We start from the raw sequence: 18,882 nt of genomic DNA, 5'->3' as shown, positions 1-18,882 counted from the left end.
CGTCCGCGGCGCTCCGACGCCGATAGATGGACGTGGGTTGTCCGCAACACGGACACCTCCACCTCCATTGAAAGACCCCCAGTCAGACGACGCCGCCGCCACCGCTGCCATTGTGCACAGCATGAAGAAACACATTTTAGCCTGCCCGATGTATGTATGTACATCCCAAGGACACTCCACCATGAGCTCAACAAACCCTCTCCCTCGAACGAAACATATTTGGTTCACTCCAAGTATTCCTGTAAAACCTCTGGCCATCACCGGACCAAGATTGCCACTTGCTTTACAGGGGTCCTTGGACATTACCCGACCTCCCGAACATCGAAGCCACCCACGCATATAGTAGTGTAGTAGTAGTAGACATAAGATCTTCTCAAAAAAGACATGAACAACCAGCTGCGTAAGCTTACCAGTGATGCTGTGTGAACAGCTCATTGAACCCATTCAAGGACCAAGGCTGGCGTCATTCGGTTTACGCTAACGTTCGACCGAAGCAGCTCACGGATTTGGACAAGCCTGAAAAAGTAGTTGAAGAAGTTGCTTAGACCAGTAAAGTAGACGACGCTGTCATATGTACTCTGCCAGCAACATATATGTTGGAGAGGAGCTCAATTATTGCAACCTATTGTATGGATAATGGGTCAAATATTTCCCGCTCATAAGGATGCAAATCTCGATTCGAAAGGATATGTTAATATATTTCTGATGTTGATACTATTAATAGTATTTGATATAATATCAATACCAGATGCCAATTTCGAGATTATATTCTGCATGGCTATATTCTGCATGGCTCGACCAATCACAACGCTGGATTCTGCTTCCTTCTCGCAGCAAAATTGCGAGAATTCTTCATTGTTGCCGAGCGAGCGTCGTCGCCATCGCTACGTAGGTGGACATGGGTAGTACGATCTCTCGTGTGTGGACCAAGCTCTTTGGGAAGATCGAGGCACGGTTGATCATGATCGGGCTGGATGGTGTGGGGAAGACGACGTTGTTGCATCAGTTCCGGCTTGGCGAGGCGGTCACCACGACTCCCACGATCGGGTTCAACGTGGAAGCGGTCGAGTTCAAGAACATCAAGCTAAACGTGTGGGATCTCTCGGGCCACGAAAAGATCCGATCCGTGTGGCGCACCATGTGTCCCAACACACAAGGCGTGGTATTCGTCGTCGACTCGACCGACATCGCGCGCATGGACGCTGCCCGCGAAGAACTGCATCACATGCTGTGGGAAGACCACCTTCGCGACGCCATTGTGCTCGTGTTTGCCAACAAACAAGACTTTCCCGGCGCGCTGGACGCCGCCGCCATCAGTGCCAAGATGGACCTCGATCGACTGCGGCAAGTGTGGCATCTGCAGGTTGGCAGCGCCGTGACCGGAGCCGGCGTAAACCAAGGCCTGGACTGGCTCGTCAAGTCGATGCGAAAACATCCCAAATTTTGATCAATCATAATCTTCGTACTTTCATCATCGTCCTTCATGTTGTTGCTGCTCAAAAGTTGAGTTTGCTTGATCGATTTGATGTAAGTTTACTGCTTTTTGTATGTAAAACACGTGCGTGTGTCACACTAATATTAGTCACACACTAATTCAATGTTGAATGGTTGAAAGGAGATATGATTGGTCACTTGATTCAAATTGTGGATTTTGATTGGTCGATCGATACTCTCGCTGCTCATTAATACTACTACAGTAGTACAGTACCAAGTACTTGCATACTGATGGCTCATATGTGTCAACAGTAATAAATATCAATGGACAAACAACTTACCTCATTCGCATGAAACGTAGCTAGAAGCCAAAAAAAACAAGTATTTTCGGGTAACCATATTGGAGAATCGGTATGAATTCCCTGGCCCCGTTGAATCGAATCTCGCCGACCGAACTAGGCACCAACCCTCCCATTGGTCAATCTGAAATTACTTGTCGCTGATTGGCTACACATTATTTCTGGATATTAGCTCAGCTCTACTCGATTGACGAACGATAGAAGATTGTGAAATTAACTACCGGTAGTAAAAATGCGTCCGAGCAACCGGAATCGAACCGGTGGCCATTTGATTTCCAATGTCATACTGAAACCAGCATGATTTTCCACTACAGTCAAACGCTCTACCAACTGAGCTATGCTCGGATATAGAAGCTTATTAGCGATGGTATGTTAACATAATCATTAACCGCGTGATGAAATAGTAAATCAAACCCCGAAACCCCCGAAAGCTATCGAGCCAACAACCCTTCGTACAAACCCTGTGTACAGCACCAAGAGTGACCAACCACGTATCAAGCGGTTTGGAATAGCGTACACCATCGATTCAGCAACGAAATTAATACAACGTGATGACATCCCAATTCTAAGTAAAACGGCAACTCTGTAACCGAAAAGTCTGGTAACGACAAGTACTTTCACCGCCGCCGCCAATCACACGCACCCACGTCATTGTGAGTGTCCACGTAAGTGGCCAAGGTGTTGCGATTCCCGCCAAACTAACTACCTACCCAGCCTGGGCAGTACTCTTTTATCACGGCGGCATCATATACCGACTGACGACATTCAATGGGGTCACTGGTATCCCGGTTTTTAGCCCGACTATTTGGCTCGAACAAGGACGTTCGCGTGCTCATGGTGGGTCTGGATGCAGGCGGCAAGACCACGATCCTGTACAAACTCAAGCTGGGCGACGTGGTGACGACGATCCCCACCCTCGGATTCAACGTTGAGGCTGTCACGTACAGGAACTTGGAGTTTACAGTGTGGGACGTTGGAACGGGCGACAAAGGCCGGGGGCTGTGGTGTCACTACTTTGCAAACACCCACGCCCTGCTGTACGTTGTCGACTCGAACGACCGCGACCGCATATCCACGGCGCGCGACGAGCTGCACCGTGCGTTGGCCGACGAACTCATGCAAAATGTGCATGTGCTTGTGTTTGCCAACAAGCAGGACCTGCCCAATGCCATGACCACCGACCAAGTTACCGCCGCGTTGGACATGGAAGCACTGACGCGGAATCATCGATGGTTCGTCCAGGGGTGTTGTGCACCTAAAGGCGACGGATTGTACGAAGGGCTCGACTGGGTTATCGATACGGTGCTACAACCATAACCAAACGGTGGGATACTCGACTGTAGTAATCAAGGAATGTTCCTTCTGTCGACTACTAGTACGAATTTACGAGAGATATTAGCAACATACGAGCGTAAATATTAACTGTACATCGTAATAATATCGCATCGATTGTGCGGTGAAACATTCCATTTGTTGAGGCGGTTCAACGTTACGGAAAACGGGCCGATAGGTGGCAACCATCGTCGAGCGCGGTGATTTTGGTTCCTGCGTTTGCATCAATTTTATGAGTCATGTGAACATTGGTTCCCTGTTGTAATCCTGGAGTCAGTCTCAAGCCATACAGTAAGTATACCACTAACGTCATTATTGTCCTACTCACGCAAATTTGGACTGTTCAAAAGTGAAACCATTTTTCAATGAACTTGGCAATATACCACAGTAGCCCCACCATCACTCACAGTTGATTGCCTGTGAATGCATGTCTGCCTCGTGGGAGTTCGTATTGACAGTCGCATAAGCATCATTTCCACGACACACACACAGTCAACCAATCGTCCATCGTTATCATCGCATGGCGGCCGCCGCATCGACGGTGCTTCGAACGCCCGAGCTCATCTCTATGCTTTTCGAGCAACAAGAAGGACTGACCCAGGATTTGTTGCCGTTTCGAACCATCATGAGCCCCTCCGTGTGGACAAATATCGTCCAGGACCTGGGCGACACTGGTCGCGACGCCGCCGCCGTGGCCGCGTTTCAAAGCGTCAATTCCCTCTTGAAATCTTGGCTGCCATTGTATGGCTCCCGTCGGCTGATGCATTTATGCCGACATTTACCCGTGTTTGCAGCCTTGGTACCCGTGGCGGCCTCGTTCGGGGGTAATTTGGATCTCCTACGGCTGTGCCACCGCCACCCCCATCTCCACGACGAAATGATTCGTCCACTAGACGAAGCCGCCCCCGAGTTGTGCTATGACGTGGCAGCAGGGCAAGGGCATCACGCGATCGTTACGTTTCTGGAACAAATATATGGTCCACACAACACGAGTGCTTCGCGACGAGCGATGGATTGGGCTGCGCAGTATGGACATTTGGGCATGGTCCAACGCTTACACTCTACCCGCGCCGAAGGGTGTACGGCCCAAGCGATGAACTTGGCCAGCAGCAATGGCCATTTGCCAGTAGTGAGATTTCTGCATGAGCACCGCCGAGAGGGGTGTTCGACGTTTGCTATGAACAGCGCCGCCGAGTTTGGCCATGTCGAGGTCGTACAATTCTTGATGAGGTATCGGCGCGAGGGGTGCAGCCGTAAAGCCATCGATATGGCCGCGCGAAATGGCCATTTGGAAGTGGTCCAGTTGCTGCACAACCATCGAACGGACGGATGTACGACCCAAGCCATGGACGGCGCAGCGCGAAATGGCCATCTGGACGTCATACAGTTCCTGCATCAACATCGCACCGAAGGGTGCACGTCGTGGGCCGTGGACTTGGCCGCGCAAAATGGCCATTTGGAAGTCGTCCAGTTCTTGCTCACGCAACGAACCGAGACTTGTACGACCTGGGCCATGGACGAAGCAGCCACCAATGGCCATCTGGACATTGTCGAGTATTTGCACGGTTGCATGAAAAACCATAATCTCCACCACCACACAACTTGTACCAAAGAAGCCATGGATGGCGCCGCGGCCAATGGACATTTGAACGTTGTGAAATTTCTCCACACCCACCGGACCGAAGGATGCACGTCGCTGGCGCTGCACGAAGCCACGTCCAAGGGACATCATCATGTCACGGTCTATCTGTGCCAACATCGTGAGGCACTGGGGCTATTGGAAGATAGCGATGATATAGCAAACACAAGTCAATAAATATCTTTCTATTGTACTCTCGATTTGCAACTGGTGCATAGTGGTCTAATCAATTTGTACCACGCTGTGTGTATTAACATGTCGTCGTAACTATATACTCGCTCCAAACTCAACAATTCTAAGCATTTGGCACTGCCAGGTTGACGACTTGATGGGTGGTGTGCCATACGCAGGTGCTCCCTGGTGGCCTCGGCATTCCATTGCGTCGGAGTGGGCTCATTGCGCGTGCATGTCGCCATGGACATGCTCATTATCCGTGTACGTTGAGCTCATATGCATGTGAGTACCAGGAAGGGTACTAGTATGGGCACTTTGTAGAGGAGGCCACACGCCTAGCTCTAGCAGGAAGCCATCGTCGTGCAGACATTTCATATCTGCGCGATTTGATTGGTCAAATTCCCAGCGGAGGCGGTCAATTTAAATAACCATGCCATGACGTGCAATATAAATGCCAAGATAATTTAATAGAATTGGTGGCGCAATACAATTATATTTTGGAAGGCCATTGTCATTCCGTTGCAAGAATTGCATTCCTACAACCGAGACCCCACCACCATGGATGACAGTGTTGTGCAAGCCGTGGAGGCTATGTACGCGTCGAGCTCGACAGGACAGACCCGCAGCGCCGCCGACGCGTTCCTGCGCTCGTTCCAGACCAGTCCCAATGCGTTCGCCGTGAGCCATGCCTTCCTCGCGAACGCGCCTACCACTGCCCGAGTGGTGCAGCTGTTTGCCGCGCAAACCATCAGTCACTTGACGCTGACCCCGGCCCAAGTGTCGCAACTGTCGTCGCTCTTTTCGCTGCATCACCACGAACGGGACATTGTCCGGCTGCTGGGCACGGCCCTCGTCCGCAACATGGAGGCGGGACAGGGCCTAGACTGGCTGATCCAAGGTCCTTGGGACGCCGACGTCCGCATCTCGTTGCTCACGCTCGCGGCCGTCGAGAGCGTCGCGTACACAGAAGCGCAGAACGTGATTGTGTACCTCGGCAGCAGCCATGCCGCGACCAAGGACACGTTGTTGTGCATGGCCGAGTGGGTCAAGCTGCTCGACCGCGACGCGCGGCATCCGGGTAGAGACACACACACCGCCTCCTCCATGCAGACACTGGTCCAAGTTTTGTGTCTCATGAGATGCATGTGTGTGTAGATTTGGTGATCAAGAACCCTCTGACCACGTATGCGATCCAGGTCCTCCACCGAGGCCTCGACGATACCTCGGACCTCTTCGACGCCGCCGTGGACTTGGTCGTGGAAGTGATTCGCACGTACAACTCGACACTGGTCGACCTTCCCGTGATTCAGTGGCTCATCCCTCAACTCATGCAGCTCAAACCGTTGTTCACTGCCGCGGCGGCCCAAGGTAGAGTCCACCTCGTTCGTTTTTGGCTGTTTTTCGCTGTTTTTTTGCTATTTTTGGCTGTTTTTGATGTTTTGTCGAGGGTGGCCTGCCTTATCTGGTCGATGGAATTGTGTGGTCGGCTTGTGATGGTATTGGCCGTTGCAATCATATATATATATATGTATATAACGATAATGGGTTAACTTTCTCGAAATTTTTTCCGGCGGTTGTTGAATGCACTCGCCGCACCTGCAAAATATCATATAAGACTAATATCTTTATGACAGTTTCACCACATTTTCCTATTCGTTTTAGCCACTCATAAAACACTTCCCTTCATTCTTTTAACCAATCGCAATGCACTGGTTGATTTCTTGGTGATAATCCACAACCTTCCTATCTTGGTACATTACGCAACATATATACTAGTGTACATGTATATATATATATATCTACTAGTTAGTGTATATTTGCGTTTCACCCACTATATATATATGTATATATATCAAACACAACTATTATATATCAAACTACGTTCGTTCGCTATGGTCGTGCATCGACATCCCACGAAAAGTGTTGTTGAATTCTCCCTTGCTCTTGTAGTGTCCTATACTTCGTACTTCTTCCATAATATATATATATATATATATATACTGTACATACATATTTATATATATCTGTATATAGAGATCACCGAATGTTGCCTCGGCCTGGCCCGAGTGTTTACCGAAATGGCCGAAGTATATTTGGACATTTTACTGGGCGATTCGCCCATGAACCAAGTGCTGGTGGTCGACACACTGCTCGAGTGCATGGCGTTCCCAGACCCCGAGCGTACGTCCCTCCATCTCAGCTACCGAATTCTCGTTCCGCTACCAGATTCTTTCGTCTCCGCTACCGAATTCCGTTCCACTACCGGATTATTTCGTCTCCGCTACCGAATTCTTTCGTCTCGGCTAACGGATTCTCGTTCCGCTACCAGATTCTTTCGTCTCGGCTAACGGATTCACTCTCCGCAACCGGATTCTTTCGTCTCGGCTAACAACAGATGTTCTCGATGTCTAGTCGCAGCTATTACGATTCCGTTTTGGTTTGCGTTTACCGAAGCATTGCGGTTCGTGCCAGATGTCCATCAAAAGCAAACTTTGCTGCGAAACTTTGCGCCGTCGCTGACCAACCTCTCGCGCATTTGCATGCACACCATGTGCTTTCGCGACGGGTTTCGCGAACTCCCGTCGGATAAACAGCAAGGTACAAGTATATATATATATATAAGTATATATATATATATATATATATATTGACAGGAGATTGTAGATTTCAAAAACTTTCGAATGGAATTGGGAGATATCCTCCAAGATTGCTGTGTGCTGCTTGGAACGGACTTGGTGCTGGCGCATTGTGTCCAAGGACTCCACGCGATCCTCACAGACCCCGACGTACGTAATATATATATATATATATATACATTGGTGTTTTTGGATATATATATATATATATTGGTGTTTTTGGATGTATATATTGGTGTTTTGAATATATATATATATATACATATGAGTGTTTTTGGATACATATATATTGGTGTTTTCGGATACATATATTGGTCTTTTTGAATATATACATATATATATATTGGTGTTTTTGAATATGTATATATATGTATATATTGGTGTTTTTGGATATATATATATATATATATATTGGTGTTTTTGGATATATATATATATATATATATATTGGTGTTTTTGGATATATATATATACATTTATAGTTCGAGACGTGTCAAGGTGCTAGTGTCGATGTGTATATTCTTGTGTCGACCACTAGACAAGGATCTACGAGTGTTGTCTTTTTAGTACTTTTGAGCTATCTATTTTTACTTGGGAAAGAGATTCAATTTGAAAATATTGAAATGATTTCACGAATATGTAAGAATATTAAAAAAAAAGAATATTTCATACGTAGAGAATATTTCTACATATTTCGATAACCTTTGGTATGGGATAGTCATCTCCCGACGCCCAGTGGGAGTCGATTGAAGCGCATTTGTACAGTTTTCGGTCCATTGCCCGTCAAGTGGAGCTCCAATTGCAAGGTAAATAAATAAATATATATATAGTTTCGACGATATACATATATATATACACATATAAATATCTATCTATTTCTCGTCGAAACTCTGGAACCGACATTGCATCGATATATATATATATATATATATATATATATATTATAAAAACGAGTACGACCGTTTGTATCCTGTGATGGTTAGACTCGTCCAAGGCAGGCCACCCCCCCATGGATGAGACTCCCCTGCACACGATCTTTGCGTTTCTCCCTCGCTTTCCGGCGCATCCTGCGATACAGTACACGTCTTGTCTGGTGATTTCGCGGTACGCTGAGTGGCTGGCGGGGTCCGGCGCCGCGTATTTAGCGTCGCTGCTAACGTTTGTGGACGCCACCGTGACCATGAGCGCCACTCGGCACGACTACCACGACTGGTACGCACGACTTTTTCATATTTTGCATAGGAATGGGGGATATATAGTAGTTAGTATATATGGGATGGTGGTGGCAATATCTGTGTTTATGAATATATATAATTAGTTGTGTGTTAGTATGACTGGTACGGACTTTTGGTTTTATAGGGAATTGATATGTATCATATGGGATATTGGCAGCGTGTTCTGTGGGGTATTTATATATATATTCAGTTGTGTGTTTGTATGATTGGGAAGAACTTTTGTTTTTATAGGGAATGAAATTGATATATAGTATCTATCGTATGGATGTTGGGGGCGATTTCTGTATTTATATATATATATATAGTTGTTGCATTAGTATGTCTAAGATGTAGTGTGTGGTGTGGAGGCGCTTGGAGGTATATATATATATATATGACCAGGTCGTTTTGAATTTTCCCACAAAAAAATATCCCAAGTCTGTATCCTGGATGCTATTGGAGTTCTGTGGGCGATTACACACATATATATATGTGTGTATATACCCACAACACAACGGGCATATCTATATATATCTATATAAATAAATATATATATATATATATATGTGGGTGGTCATTGAGTTTTTTCAAGTTGCACATTTCGTGCCGAATGTCCCCCAACCAAGAAAGCATTCAATATTCTTCCTTCCGCTCATTTAACACATATCTATATTTCAAAAATTAATATCTCGAATCGTATCGTGGTGACACCAACACGGTATATTTATTTGTATATACAAAAGTTCATCGAGTACAAAAGAGTACCATGTTATTTAGCAAGCCATTATTGTCGATTTGATACAAATTTGGGGTGAGGGGGTGCAATGAAATCGCGCCGACCAAACCGATCCACAATCGATCTGATTGGTTGAATTTGATTGAGAGAGTTTTGATTGGCTAATAATTTTGAGCTCTTCTGAAGTAGCCAACCAAATCGATTTAAATTCCAACGAGAAACCACAACACAATGAAATTTCACTCGAAAGCGCAATAAATCGTTTTTTCTTTTGCCTTTTTTCCTTGTTGCTGGCTTTTTGGCGTAGTAGTTTGTCGTTCACTTTTACCTCGTCTCTCTCCCTAATAATATGTACTCATTCTCGTGCTATTATTCAACTCGTAATATCCATCCATATATCATGCCTCTACTTAGGCAAGTGCCAACGGCGGTAGCGGCCGCCCTGCGCGGTCTCTGCCTCGACTGCTGGGCCCATGTTGGTCGTGATTTGATGCAGTACTATGGCCAGCTACAAGCCAGCGATGCCTTGGACGTAGAAGACCAAGTGATTCTGCTCGAAGGGATCTGCAAGGGCGTATCCGTGGGCGACCCCCATCTGATTGTGCCAGCGTTGGAGGCGCTCGTCGCTCCCATTGCCCAGCGCATGAACGGAATTCTGACGGCGGCATCATCCACGGCGGCGCCGCCGTCCGCCGGCGGTATCCTCAAGGACCTCCTGCGTCTCATGTGCATTTTCGATCACACGTCGTCGTCCTCTAATGGACAGCAGCAACACCCGCTCGTAGCGCTGTCGGAGCAGTTGTTTCCACTGTTTCAGCAGGTATATATATATATATATGTATAGTCCATCGTTGAGCTGTGTGTGTGTGTGCGGCTTTGGTATATTATATATATATATATTGTCTATCATTAAGCCAACAGTTGGGTTTATGTGTGGGCGGGTTGACTTTTTAAATCCATTTATATATATATATATATACATACATACGTTGGGCTTATGTGTGGGCGGGTTGACTTTTTAAATCCATATATATTATATATATATGCGCCAACAATTGGATTTGTATGTGCGGCTTGGCAACAAATCCCTGAATCGATGCTTTGTACTGCGTTTTGCATGTAAAATATGGGTCACATATACTAATTCCAGGGTTGCACGATTCAAAATTACAAATATGGAAAACAATATGATTTAAGGTTGAAACGTGAGTTTGATTGGCTACTTGGTTCGTGTTCTGCGTTTTGATTGGTCAATCGTCGATTGTCTGGTTGCTCATTCGATGGAGCACAGCTACAATTCTCGTCCAAATTGAACGAATGAATGCGCTGCGGAGGATGAAAACATGATGGCTATATTCTATATATATTTATATCTATCCAGAGTTGCGTCTTCTTTCAGCCTATATATATATATAATATATATAGTCATGAGTTTGCCCAACGTTGTATATAATTTTTGATGGATCGGTAGTTGGAATACTATCTATATATATAGTGTGTATGATGATGGCGATCCAAAATCGTGTCGACATGGCCATCTACTATTGTACACGATACGACTTGGCCACATTTGGTTGCATTCTATCGTGATATATGTATATATATATATATATTTCTCGAATATTATTCATCTCTCTCGTTGACTGTCAATAGTCGTGATGTATATATATTTCTCGAATATTATTCATCTCTCTCGTTGACTGTCTATAGTCGTGATATATATATATATATATATATATATATATATAAACATCTAGAATATTCATTTATTCATCTCTCTCTCTGTTGTCTATAGACGTTGCATGTATTTGGGTCCAACTTCGACGTCGTGGAGCGATGCTGCCGCTGCTTTAAGCGCATGCTGCGGCTGCCTGCGATGGTGGTGATGGTTCCAACTCTGTCGCAGATGCTCGTGCAGAGCTACGCAGCCGTCCCGCAGTCTTCGTACCTGTACTGCGCCAACCAAATTGTTAAGAACTTTGCCAGCAACGCCAGCAGCAACGACTTGATTCCTGTATTGGACCACTTATTCTCGCAGCTCAGCCATACGACGTTCACCGTGTTGAGCCAGAGTCTGGTGGACCATCCGGATATCGTCGAAGAGTATTTTTACCTCGTCGAGCGCTACGTCCGGTCGCTGCCGGGGCTCACGGTGCCGCTGCTGCCGTCGATTCTCCAGGTACATACTATCGTCTACTAGTAGTATTACTACTATTCGTGGAAATATTGGGTTTTCGTGGGGTAGTAGTCCAGTATGATTCATAGGGTTTTCAGTGGGGTACTAGTGCTACTACAGTACGACGACGTAAATGTACCCGCTTTGGATGGAGTTTGATAGAGTATATCTTGTGAGGACGTCAAGATTTGGATTTTTAAGATCAAAATTTGGATTTTTGATATCATTTTATATATATATACAGGTGCTTGTGGGCTTGGACAACGTCGTTTGATATATTATGTTGTTTGGCAGGTCAGATTATCATGTTTGGCAGGTCGGATAGATGCTGTTTGCGTGTATGTTATTCTGTGTGCCACATTGAGACGTGATGACGACATAGCGTCCTTTTTTCGTGCTGTTTTGTTTTGGACGATACTATATATATATATATATATATACAACTCTTGTTATATATATCTATCTAGACAACTCTTGTTATATATATCTATCTATATCTATACAACTCGTTTTATATATATATATAACTCTTGTTATATATCTATCTATCTAGACAACTCTTGTTATATATATCTATCTAGACAACTCTTGTTATATATATATATATTTATCTAGACAACTCTTGTATATATCTATCTAGACAACTCTTGTTGTATATATATATCTATACAACTCTTGTTATATAAATCTATCTATATACAACTCTTGTTATATATATCTATCTAGACAACTCTTGTTACTCCATATATATATGTATACAAACAGCTCTTGTTATATATAAACCTCTTGTTATATATGTATATCTATACAACTCTTATTATATATATAACTCTTGTTATATATATATATATATATATATATATATATGTATACAACTCTTGTTATATATATAAGAGTTGATAAGTGATGGGATACGTTGTAGGGATCGTTGCTGGGGCTGCATCTGCAACATAACGACGCGACCAAAGGCGTCCTTTCGTGCCTTGAGCTCATGCTGAAGCAGCTCACGAAAACTCCGACGGATGCCGCCGCCCCCACGTCGGCCTACTCGGTACACTATATTTGGAATATGGTTATTTATTGGTTTCAATAGGAGATATATATGTCATTCTCTTATATTGAGATATATGTACAGTGTGTGCGTACTGTATGTGTTTTAGTATCAATATCTGAACTGTATCATGTAGTATGTATGCTGTGTGCCTGAACAGAGTAATTTTTTCGTTGCGTCGATTTCACTTGTACATAATTCAAGTGTATTCTTCGCATCTATTCTAACATATATCGAAACAAACATGATTCATACAAACGTACGGCAATATATTATGCAACAAATATATATATATATGTATATGTATTTGTGTTGGTGATCCACACAGGGCATGTATACTATCACACCGTAATATCATGATTTATATTCTAGCAGTGTATTCTATCCATATGCAATTGATTAGAACGATCGTATGGACCCAGTGCATTCGGCGATTTCATCATTCCATATTGTCATGATATATATATTTATTTTGCAGCACATATCCTATCTATATATTTATTCGTGCTTGTATTTATCTATCTATCTATATATACATGCGTCATATATATAAATATCTATATATCCCATCTATATATATATATATATATATAAATTCATGCTGTTTGTATCTATCTATACAAATATTCATCATGTGTCATACTATATATCTATATATTCATGTGTCGTAACTATCTATCTATAAATATTATATACATGGTGTTCGTATGTACTAGAAATTCATGGTGTTTTATTGTATCTATCTATATATATTCATGGATTATTTTTCAATCAATATATATATATACTAGACGACAGTGGAAGCGTGGGTAACTAGCCAAGGTCAGCAGCTCACGCGCACCTTGTTGGGGGGTGTCATGGGGCACTTGTCCCCTTCGCGGGTAGATGCCGACTACGGGTCGTGCGCGGGGGTGCTCGTGTGTCTGACTCAAGTGCCCGGGGCGACTTTGCGGGTACGTCCTATTTAATTGCAATTATAATATAAACTGGTGTAGGAATGGGTCCAAGCAGCGTTGACGGGTACGGGTACTGCGGGGTTGTTTGCAGTGCTCGACTCGACGGGGCGGGTCGCGCCAGAAGATAAGGCGGCGTTCGTCCAGAACTTGGTCACGGCCGCGGATGAAGCCTCGTTTCGCCGCGCCGTGCGGCAGTTTTCCAAGCTGTGTCGGCAACGCGCAGTGGTTGTGTAGTAAAAATAGTACACTCATATACTAGTAGTACGCACCAGATACATAGTAATAATACTAGATGGGCATACGAAGATGAGGCCACGTGATATATATATATATATATATATACCAGTGTCAGGTCGACGACGCCAGGCTACTAAATTGAAACACAATGATTCGTTCGTGGGAGTAATTGTATAATAGTAGTACTGTACTAGTACTACGTAGTATTAATTGTAGTAACAGTTAGTCATGGTTAAACAAGCGGCCAGTTGAAGGTGCACCACATTTTAAGGTTAATATTTGTACACTACAGAGTACCCATTTGCATATGTTTTGGGCGGTTAGAGCATCTCCATGTCTTTATTTCTATTTCAATTCGAAGTTACGGATACTGAATTCGTTAAACAGCAATCAGACGAATGAAAGTCATGTTGTATGGTTTTCAGTATAGTAACTGCTGCACAAACAATCCTGTGCATACTATTAATAGTATCAATAATCACTATTTTAGGGTGCGTCTGGTAACTGGAAATAGTGCAATATTCAGGCTCAAAACGCCATTTTGGGGCTGAATTCAACAAGGGTGCGTCTGGTGATATTTCAAAAATAATATTCCATTTTCTCGCAATATGGATTAACCAAAATGCAATTTTCAAAATGGAGGTAAAAGGTCTATTTTGTAATATGGCTTTTCGGACCTCTTCAACGAGTAAATCCCACGTGGAAGTATTGGATTTGGGTTAAAACTCTTCGAACAAGACATGTTTCAATATTGATCAGATTTGTTGAATTCGGCCCCAAAATGGGGTTTTGCGACTGAATATTGCAATATTTCTGGTTATCAAAGTTGGAATATGTCTTGTTCGAAGAGTTTTAACCCAAATCCAATACTTCCACGTGGGATTTACTCGTTGAAGAGGTCCGAAAGGCCATATTACAAAATAGACCTTTTACCTCCATTTTGAAAATGGCATAGTTTGGTTCATCCCATTTTGCGAGAAAATGAAATATTATTTTTGAAATATCACCAGACGCACCCTTATCAATCATCACTTGTTTGCCTCTATCTACTATGCGACCCTGCTCGATTCCCATCGGGTCGATGGTGCCTGCCGTTATGGCAATACTTGAGGTTTGTAGTCGACGAACTGGACAACGCAAAATTGCTTACAGTTACTGAGTACATCTGTAACCCTACTTTCCGGCGGAATGGACAATTCAAACATGTGAAATATAGATGTGGGCGTCGTTGATTGGCTAACGAAACGGCGCGGGTCCAACATCGACATGTGATTGGTTGCATGGAGCGTAACGACGGCATGCTGACAAGGACAAGAAGGGGGAGCATACACTAGAAGAGCTCAAGGCATTGGCATGTTCTAACATTTTTGGCGCCGTCGTGCCTACGGGTGTAGATGACGCTGTAGCGCATACGAAGGCGACTGTGTACTGTTGCACTGGCTACTTAGCTCGACCAGACGAATCGTTGGCAATGACACAAGTTCACATGCCGACGACAAGATGACGTATATGATATTTGTTGTGTCTGCACTACGCAACTGAGACTTTCGCACAAGACATCAAGTCCTGGTAGGGGGGGTATGACCAAGGTAATCTGGGATAATTTAGGCAGGATGAGACGTATTGCAGTTGCCAGGACTAGATGAAGTGCCTTGGTACTGTCGGCTTTCGTCTGTGGCCAGTAGTGGCTTGTGAGGACCAATCGTTGTCGTAGTGGTTCGTCGATGGCAGTCCCGCCACAGCAACGGACAAGAGGCCAAGGAACCAGAGGAAGAGCAACATGCCTTGGACCGGCTGGTTCTTTGCAATCAGGACGGTGGAGGCTACGGATACCCCTACGGCCGCCGCCGCCAGCACTAGCCACGCAGCATCGAGCATCGAGGTAGGTAGGTAGGATACAGTATTTCTGTAACGAATTTCCGAGAAACTTACTAGTAAATGTTCGAAACATGTTCTTCTGCATGTATCCTTCAGAAAACAACTGACCAATCAAATGCGTCGATTCAGAATCATCGGATCTGCATTTGCCGCACTCGCGGCGTGAAGCGAGGTCCGTCGGGGCTTTGGACAAGACGACCCCAGTACTCATCAAGGTCGCCGCCGTCCCTTGGGTGGGGGGATCAACTTGTGAAAGGCCCCAACCGACTACGCTCCATCCACCAACGGCCACGCCAGTATCGCAGGCGGCCACTGGCGAAATCGTGTGTGACACAGGACACAGGCCGTGTCGACAGACGGCCAGCGCATCATCGACAAGAAATGACCTAGTGAGGCTGCGGCACCTCGGCAACGACTTAAACGTTATGCCTGTTTAACATACTCCGGAGTAACGCGTACTACTCTGGTCCGTAATGTTTGTACCATTTTTTTCAACGTTTTGCCATTTTCCCGGAATGTATCCGTTGCTTAATCTAATTGGTGCAAAAGGACGAAGGCTATCTCCTCTTTGATTGGCCAGTTCAAGAAGTTTAAGACCCCAACACATCGTTGAGATATGGCTCGCCAAGTGCGCCATGCCATTTTTTTCAGCATAAACCGACCCGCCGGGTATGGTTCACTTAGGCTAATATGGCCGACTATATTATGGACCAGTCAGTCAAAATCGTTGTTATCACGTGCACTCGAAGCTTAAAGTCCTTATCTGGTGTCTTAACACTTCTTAACACTGCTGAGGAGCTTGGTACGTTTGTTTTGTAGTCTTGAGGACTGATGCAAGGTCTGGCGACGATGATTGTTGCAGCATGCACAAAATCCTCCAGGAGAATTCTATAGAGAAACTTTGAGTGCGCATAGCACTAGATTGTATAGCACTATAGTGCATTCATTGACGGCATACCCGTATCTTGAGTCTAGGCGCATCCACAGCGCTCGCATTGCCTCAGCATGCGGCGACCACCGTCGTTGGCCTATTTTGGGATATAAACCTTGGATAATTAATATATATTTCCTAATATTATCGAGTTAAAGAGGAATAATCAAAAATATTTCGAAATGCATACTTTAATCAAGTCTAAAACATGGTACAAACATTACGGACCAGAGCAGTACATGTAATTTAGCCGCAAATAATATAAACTATTACAGGTTTCTCGTATTTCCCCCGAAAACATATGGATTGGTTATAATACTATACTATTATTAATACAGTAATAGTACCTGCAATAATATTTGCAGCTCATAACGTTACAAGTATTGTGCTTTTCATGTAATAGTTTGCCCGTTGACGTAAAACAAGTTATTTGCCAGAATGAAATTTCAAAGTATTTTATTACTTACGTCATATGACCTTGCTCAGATGAGTGAATTTTGAAACACCCGTCACACCATCAATTTTCATCCAAACGAGATGTTTCATACTACAGTGGTGGGCGGAAAAGTTCGAGGACTGTTGCACATAGCAATAATAAAAAAATTCATTTTGTCCCGAAGTAGTGCTGGCAATATGATTGGACAAAAACAATGTAATTTATCCATGTCGATAAAACACGTGGCATACTTTAAGCTCGCTGTGATTGGTTAATTTGAATTTGGATTTCAAATTTTCATCGACATCACTTCATCTCAAAGTCCAAAATGACTTCGGTCAAACCAAAGGAGCAGTATCGCCGGTACACAAACCGCGACCGCAAGTGCCTCTTAGCCCACTTTCATGCCTCACCACTACAGGACGAAGCTAAGTTCTGCGCCGATATGCAAATCGCACGCTCCACTTGGCGTGGTTGGCGCAACAATGAGCATGCTATCCTTCGCAGCAAACGGCATGGTTCCAAGGGCTCCCTGGGAGGTCAGGGACGCAAAACCATCATTCCCTTCAAGGATGCCCTCCTTGCCTACATCGACGAGCGCCGAGACGAAGAAAAGTTTGTCCGTGTCTTCCACATGATGCGGTGGATCCGCCGCAACCAACACGAATGGCTGACCACGTACCTGAGCACCAAGAAGAACGCCTCGACCGGCTACGACTCTCTGTGCTGCCTTCTGCGTCGGTTTTGCACGCGAGAACGACTGTCCCAACGAGTCCCGTGCGTCAACAAGGTCCACCAAGAAATACTTGACGATGTTTAGCTGGGGTATGCCGCGCATTTTTGGGACAAGTACCATGATGTTCCGCGTTCCCAAATCCTGAACGCTGACGAGACCGGTGTCTTCTTTGACATGCCACCTGGTAAAACCTATGCGCGAAAGGGGAAATCGTCGAAGGTTGGTAAGTCATGCAAGCATTCTGAACGCATCACAGTGGTCCTTACAATCCGCGCCGACGGTAAGCTCTATTGAAAGTAAAATCTAATGCATGAATAGGTGTAAAACTTCCAATGCTGTTCATCGTGAAGGGCCAGCCTGGTGGTCCAATTGAGAACAAGGAGCTACCCACCTACCCTGGCCCTCACGTGTATGCAGTACAGAAGAATGCGTGGATGGACGACCGAGTTTGGATGATGTATTTGGAGCAGGTGCTGGCGCAAAATGTGGAAGATGCGTCAGTTCTGCTTGTTGACAACCTCGAGTGTCACACCTCCGAAAAGGCCAAAGACAAGGCCGCGGAAGCACTATTTAGTGTCATTGAACCGGTTCCTCCGAACTCGACAAGTCGCTGCCTGCCTCTAGACGTCGGTGTTATGGGTCCCTTGAAGGCTATGCTGAAGTCTGAGTGGTTGATGGAAGAAGAAGATCGTGAGACAGACAACATGACTGCTGAGGACAAGAGAGCAGCAACAATCCAGCGCACTATTCGTGTTTGGGACAGAATTTCAAGTCGAACTGTGGAGAGTGCATTTGAAAAATCAATTCCAACAGTAATTGAAATATAGTTTCATGTAATACGAATATGATGGGCTTCGCTTGGCGTGTTAAAGTCGGTAGGAGGGTTCTCAGGGTAAACCCCCCTCCTGAGGGTTCTCAGGGTAAACCCCCCTCCTGAGTTCGAAAATGATGTCGAAA

At 44.7% G+C, this 18,882-nt stretch overlaps 5 protein-coding genes and 1 non-coding gene across 8 annotated transcripts; 4 read left to right on the top strand and 2 right to left on the bottom strand.

Moving 5' to 3' along the window:
• The first annotated feature begins 815 nt into the window (after positions 1–815).
• On the top strand, positions 816–1,494 carry H257_16428 (hypothetical protein). The gene has a single exon (XM_009844859.1). It carries the CDS (start codon positions 899–901, stop codon positions 1,445–1,447), a length of 549 nt encoding a protein of 182 aa, XP_009843161.1. The 5' UTR covers positions 816–898; the 3' UTR covers positions 1,448–1,494.
• A 536-nt stretch (positions 1,495–2,030) lies between these two features.
• On the bottom strand, positions 2,031–2,138 carry H257_16427. The gene has a single exon. It is a non-coding gene; the product is annotated as a tRNA-Tyr (tRNA).
• A 245-nt stretch (positions 2,139–2,383) lies between these two features.
• Positions 2,384–3,262, top strand: H257_16426 (hypothetical protein). The gene has a single exon (XM_009844858.1). It carries the CDS (start codon positions 2,562–2,564, stop codon positions 3,108–3,110), a length of 549 nt encoding a protein of 182 aa, XP_009843160.1. The 5' UTR covers positions 2,384–2,561; the 3' UTR covers positions 3,111–3,262.
• Positions 3,263–3,591: 329 nt separating this feature from the next.
• Positions 3,592–4,963, top strand: H257_16425 (hypothetical protein). The gene has a single exon (XM_009844857.1). It carries the CDS (start codon positions 3,646–3,648, stop codon positions 4,939–4,941), a length of 1,296 nt encoding a protein of 431 aa, XP_009843159.1. The 5' UTR covers positions 3,592–3,645; the 3' UTR covers positions 4,942–4,963.
• Positions 4,964–5,460: 497 nt separating this feature from the next.
• Positions 5,461–14,049, top strand: H257_16424 (hypothetical protein). 3 transcript variants are annotated; one of them, XM_009844854.1, is made up of 12 exons: positions 5,461–6,016; positions 6,094–6,306; positions 6,973–7,119; positions 7,351–7,536; positions 7,603–7,724; positions 8,293–8,380; positions 8,558–8,786; positions 9,939–10,344; positions 11,320–11,703; positions 12,623–12,751; positions 13,543–13,704; positions 13,747–14,049. In XM_009844854.1, the coding sequence occupies exons 1-12, from the start codon at positions 5,497–5,499 to the stop codon at positions 13,939–13,941; spliced, it is 2,781 nt and encodes a 926-aa protein (XP_009843156.1). In that variant the 5' UTR covers positions 5,461–5,496; the 3' UTR covers positions 13,942–14,049. The 3 variants fall into 3 exon arrangements, with proteins under 3 accessions (XP_009843156.1, XP_009843157.1, XP_009843158.1); XM_009844855.1 differs by having other exon boundaries at positions 13,543–14,049; XM_009844856.1 differs by lacking the exons at positions 13,543–13,704; positions 13,747–14,049 and having other exon boundaries at positions 12,623–12,904.
• A 1,499-nt stretch (positions 14,050–15,548) lies between these two features.
• H257_16423 (hypothetical protein) lies at positions 15,549–15,822 on the bottom strand (the record flags this gene model as incomplete). The annotated part of the gene is made up of 2 exons (XM_009844853.1): positions 15,549–15,582; positions 15,644–15,822. The coding sequence occupies 2 exons, from the start codon at positions 15,820–15,822 to the stop codon at positions 15,549–15,551; spliced, it is 213 nt and encodes a 70-aa protein (XP_009843155.1).
• Positions 15,823–18,882: the final 3,060 nt, after the last annotated feature.

The sequence above is a fragment of the Aphanomyces astaci genome (genome assembly GCF_000520075.1).
Source record: "Aphanomyces astaci strain APO3 unplaced genomic scaffold supercont1.86, whole genome shotgun sequence".
Taxonomy (NCBI): domain Eukaryota; phylum Oomycota; class Saprolegniomycetes; order Saprolegniales; family Verrucalvaceae; genus Aphanomyces; species Aphanomyces astaci.
This window is presented reverse-complemented; position numbering and strand designations above follow the sequence as displayed.